At 35.9% G+C, this 6,062-nt stretch overlaps 1 protein-coding gene across 1 annotated transcript; it reads left to right on the top strand.

The window, feature by feature from the left end:
* The first annotated feature begins 3,897 nt into the window (after window positions 1-3,897).
* On the top strand, window positions 3,898-5,076 carry LOC133656931 (alpha-2A adrenergic receptor-like). Its single transcript, XM_062057809.1, has one exon. It carries the CDS (start codon window positions 3,979-3,981, stop codon window positions 5,074-5,076), a length of 1,098 nt encoding a protein of 365 aa, XP_061913793.1. The 5' UTR covers window positions 3,898-3,978.
* Window positions 5,077-6,062: the final 986 nt, after the last annotated feature.

The following is a 6,062-nucleotide window of genomic DNA, read 5'->3' as shown; positions in this document are numbered from 1 at the left end:
ACATTTTATAAGTAGACGCAGCATTGGCTGCTGTGACGCGAGAAATCGGGCCGCCATCTTGAAGTGGTGATGAGGAGCCGGCGAGCTGCCTAAACTGACAGTTGACAGGTAGAAAACAAAGATAGTGTTCAGCGTTTTCCTGCTCAAATGAGCGGACTGTTGAAAAGAGGAATCTACTATTTGTTGTATTCTGTGAAAATAATATTACCACAGAGTTGAGAAGGAGCAAAGATCTTCAATATTTGTATGTGAAAATCACAAAGAAATCTTCTGGGGGAGGATGACCCCCCTACAGGGGTTTGGTTTACAAACTTTCAACCCCAACTAAAACAAAATTCACCAGCCGCCACTGATTATGATGCATTGTCTACAGTGATGGTTCACAGTTCGGGGGTGGTCATGGTAGCTGTCTTATCTTTTTGAACAAAAGACAGCTACCATGACCACCCCCGAACTGTGAACCATCACTGTAGACACTTTTCACCTTTGATCACGAAAGACACTTTAACTGCTGTGAACAAATGTCACCTCCATATTTATACTGTTGACTGTCATTCAGAATGTACAATAATGTTATGTTACTTACTGTGCCTTGTATATACATTTTTATTTTTATTTTATTTTAGCTAAGTACCGTGTGACTTGTTGAAGGGTGGACTAGCAAAGTAAGATTTTCATTGTACGGCAAACTGTCTGTTTAACTGTGCATATGACAATAAACAATCTTGAATCTTGAATTCTCATTTTAGGCAAAATATAAGACAATACTTTCTTAACAGTATAATTGTAACCAGGAATAAGTCTTCAAGTAACAATATTCAAATACTAACATTGTTGGGTAAGACATAATGAATAATGCTGTATAATCGACTGTATTTATATTATTCACATGTGAATAATGCTGTATAATCGACTGTATTTATATTATTCACATGTGAATAATGCTGTATAATAGACTGTATTTATATTATTCACATGTGAATAATTCTGTATAATAGACTGTATTTATGTTTTTCACATGTGAATAATACTGTATAATAGACTGTATTTATATTATTCACATGTGAATAATGCTGTATAGTAGACTGTATTTATATTATTCACATGTGAATAATGCTGTATAATACACTGTATTTATATTATTCACATGTGAATAATGCTGTATAATAGACTGTATTTATATTATTCACATGTGAATAATGCTGTATAATACACTGTATTTATATTATTCACATGTGAATAATGCTGTATAATAGACTGTATTTATATTATTCACATGTGAATAATGCTGTATAGTAGACTGTATTTATATTATTCACATGTGAATAATGCTGTATAGTAGACTGTATTTATATTATTCACATGTGAATAATGCTGTATAATAGACTGTATTTATATTATTCACATGTGAATAATGCTGTATAATAGACTGTATTTATATTATTCACATGTGAATAATGCTGTATAGTAGACTGTATTTATGTTATTCACATGTGAATAATGCTGTATAATCGACTGTATTTATATTATTCACATGTGAATAATGCTGTATAATAGACTGTATTTATATTATTCACATGTGAATAATGATGTATAATCGACTGTATTTATGTTATTCACATGTGAATAATGCTGTATAATAGACTGTATTTATGTTATTCACATGTGAATAATGCTGTATAATCGACTGTATTTATATTATTAACATGTGAATAATGCTGTATAATAGACTGTATTTATGTTATTCACATGTGAATAATGCTGTATAATAAACTGTTTTTATATTATTCACATGTGAATAATGCTGTATAATAGACTGTATTTATATTATTCACATGTGAATAATGCTGTATAATAGACTGTATTTATATTATTCACATGTGAATAATGCTGTATAATAGACTGTATTTATATTATTCACATGTGAATAATGCTGTATAGTAGACTGTATTTATATTATTCACATGTGAATAATGCTGTATAGTAGACTGTATTTATATTATTCACATGTGAATAATGCTGTATAATAGACTGTATTTATATTATTCACATGTGAATAATGCTGTATAATAGACTGTATTTATATTATTCACATGTGAATAATGCTGTATAATAGACTGTATTTATATTATTCACATGTGAATAATTCTGTATAATAGACTGTATCTATATTATTCACATGTGAATAATGCTGTATAGTAGACTGTATTTATGTTATTCACATGTGAATAATGCTGTATAATCGACTGTATTTATATTATTCACATGTGAATAATGCTGTATAATCGACTGTATTTCTATTATTCACATGTGAATAATGATGTATAATCGACTGTATTTATGTTATTCACATGTGAATAATGCTGTATAATAGACTGTATTTATGTTATTCACATGTGAATAATGCTGTATAATCGACTGTATTTATATTATTCACATGTGAATAATGCTGTATAATAGACTGTATTTATGTTATTCACATGTGAATAATGCTGTATAATAAACTGTTTTTATATTATTCACATGTGAATAATGCTGTATAATAGACTGTATTTATGTTATTCACATGTGAATAATGCGGTATACTAGACTGTATTTATATTATTCACATGTAAATAATGCTGTATAATAGACTGTATTTATGTTATTCACATGTGAATAATGCTGTATAATCGACTGTATTTATATTATTCACATGTGAATAATGCTGTATAATAGACTGTATTTATGTTATTCACATGTGAATAATGCTGTATAATCGACTGTATTTATATTATTCACATGTGAATAATGCTGTATAATAGACTGTATTTATATTATTCACATGTAAATAATGCTGTATAATAGACTGTATTTATGTTTTTCACATGTGAATAATTCTGTATAATAGACGGTATTTATATTATTCACATGTGAATAATGCTGTATAATAGACTGTATTTATGTTTTTCACATGTGAATAATGCTGTATAATAGACTGTATTTATATTATTCACATGTGAATAATGCTGTATAATAGACTGTATTTATGTTTTTCACATGTGAATAATACTGTATAATAGACTGTATTTATATTATTCACATGTGAAAAATGCTGTATACTAGACTGTATTTATGTTTTTCACATGTGAATAATGCTGTATAATAGACTGTATTTATATTATTCACATGTGAATACTGCTGTATAATAGACTGTATTTTTGTTATTCACAAGTGAATAATGCTGTATACTAGACTGTATTTATATTATTCACATGTAAAAAAATACCCAAGTGTTTATTGTCTATTGTGAGCAAACTGTGGTGCTGAATTTCCCCCAGGGATCAATAAAGTACTTTCTATTCTATTCAATTCTAAAGTGCGCTGTGAAATTGATCAAATGACAATAAAAAGTTCAGCTTTGAGCAAAGGGTTTCACGTTCTTTTATTAACCATTGTTACTCTATTTGTAAAAAATGAAATGTAAAACAAATAGACTAGGTTTTTTTTTATTAATAAAATCTCCTGTTCCTCCCATCAAACCAGCAGAAAAGATTGACGCAAGAATAATTTGCACATTGCATGAAAAATAAATGATTTTTTAAAATATATATTAAAAAAACAAAACAATGTGGTTCATCATTTTCACCCAAGATAATGATTGAATCCAATAAAAATGGCGAGTTTTACTCCACCGGGTCTGTGTAAGATATATTCATATGAATCCAATACATCACAATGAGTGCCAATGTCATTATCAGCCTTCAGAGTCTCCAGAAGCAGGAGGAGCCCCTCCCACCCTCCCACATGCAGCCCTTATAAAAGAGCCACTCTCCCTTCTGCCATACCTGCTTAAAACATCTGTTTGAAACACGTCTGGGTGCATTTTCCTTTTTTTTTTCCCTATTTTTTCAACTGCAAGGATGCTTTTCCCGCTGAATAACACAGAAGAATGAAGACTGCTTGGCCCGGTGCTGCTGAGCTCAGCTATTAATTTCGATGGGTTGCCTGAACTTGAGCAATGAGACCAGGCATCCTTACACCGCCCGGACCTCGGTGCCTCTCACCCTCCTGGTGGGCGTCCTCATCCTACTGACCTTGTTCGGCAACGTCATGGTGGTCATGGCCCTGACCACCAGCCGGGCGCTGAGAGCCCCCCAGAACCTGTTCTTGCTCTCCCTGGCCTGCGCCGACATCCTGGTGGCCACCTCGGTGATGCCCTTCTCCCTGGCCAACGAGCTGATGGGCTTCTGGTACTTTGGCAAAGTGTGGTGCGAAATCTACCTGGCCTTGGACGTCTTTTTCTGCACCTCGTCCATCGTCCACCTGTGCGCTATCAGCTTGGACCGATACTGGTCCATCACACGGGCCATCGAGTACAACCTGCTGAGGACGCCGCGCCGGATCAAAAGCACCGTCTTTATCGTTTGGATGCTGGCGGCCCTTATTTCCTTCCCGCCTCTAATCACCATGAAGAAGGACGAAGGCAAAGAGGACCGGCCCGAATGCAAAATTAACGACGAGCTTTGGTACATTGTCTTCTCCAGCACCGCCTCCTTCTTTGCGCCTTGCGCCATCATGGTGCTGGTCTACGTGAGGATCTACCAGGTCGCCAAGCAGAGAACTCGAGCGCCCCCGGGTGAGAGGTCGAGACAAAACGGAAACTCCAAGGATCCCAAGGAGGAGGAGGGGAAAATCCGAGGAGAGGAGGAAGTGGACGAGGAACAATCTTCGTCCGACGGGAACGAAGTGGCATTGTGCTCCATGAAGAAGAAACGCCCCGTTCAGAGGTGGAGAGCCGAAACGGACGCGGCTCCCAAGGCGGCGGCGAGCAGGTGGAAGGGCAGACAGCGGCGGGAGAGGCGCCTCACCTTGGTCCTGGCCGTGGTGGTGGGAGTCTTCGTCCTCTGCTGGTTCCCCTTCTTCTTCACGTACACGCTCACGGCCGTGTGCGCGTGCTGCGTGCCCGAGACGCTCTTCAAGATGTTCTTCTGGTTGGGCTACTGCAACAGCTCCCTCAACCCCGTCATATACACCATATTCAACCACGACTTCCGGAGGTCCTTCAAGAAGATTCTCTGCAAAAAGGGCCGTTGATATTTTGTAAACAAACACCTTCGTTTTTTTATTCAACGTGTCATCTGTGGTGTTTGTAGCTGACGCAGTACTTTGAGGAAATATTGCGGCTTGTTGTCACCTGATAGCACACCCGGGCAATATACGGATTTTTAGGATTTTCAATCCGGCCCCGCCGGACGTTCTACATCATTTTTTTTAGACCTTTAACATCAAAACAGTCGCCGACATTATGATGTGCAGTGCTCTTTTTAAATGACCGTAAGTCTTGAACTATGGAAAGTGATTCAATGGTTGAAATCTGCACTTTTGGGTGTTATAGGAGTTGTTACGGTAATCTACGTCAGTGTTTTTCAACCACTGTGCTAGTGTGCCGTGAGAGATTATCTACAAACCCCGTTTCCATATGAGTTGGGAAATTGTGTTGGATGTAAATATAAACGGAATACAATGATTTGAAAATCATTTTCAACCTTCAACTGAATATGGGTTGAAAATCATTTTCAAATCATTGTATTCCGTTTATATTTACATCTAACACAATTTCCCAACTCTAATGGAAACGGGGTTTGTAATTTCACCTACCATATTTTTCGGACTATAAGTCGCTCCGGAGTATAAGTCGCACCGGCCGAAAATGCATAATAAAGAAGGAAAAAAACATATATAAGTCGCACTGGAGTATAAGTCGCATTTTTTGGGGAAATTTATTTGATAAAACCCAACACCAAGAATAGACATTTGAAAGGCAATTTAAAATAAATAAAGAATGCTAGACGTTTACCAAACAATCTGTCACTCCTAATCGCTAAATCCCATGAAATCTTATACGTCTAGTCTCTTACGTGAATGAGATAAATAATATTATTGGATATTTGTGTTAATACTTTCACACATAAGTCGCTCCTGAGCATAAGTCGCACCCCCGGCCAAACTATGAAAAAAACTGCGATTTATAGTCCGAAAAATACAGTACATACTATGTATATATTGTGAGTGAAAACTTC

The sequence above is a fragment of the Entelurus aequoreus genome, linkage group LG09, assembly GCF_033978785.1.
Source record: "Entelurus aequoreus isolate RoL-2023_Sb linkage group LG09, RoL_Eaeq_v1.1, whole genome shotgun sequence".
Taxonomy (NCBI): Eukaryota; Metazoa; Chordata; class Actinopteri; order Syngnathiformes; family Syngnathidae; genus Entelurus; species Entelurus aequoreus.
The sequence above is the reverse complement of the archived record's forward strand: the minus strand, read 5'-3'. Positions and strand labels throughout refer to the sequence as shown.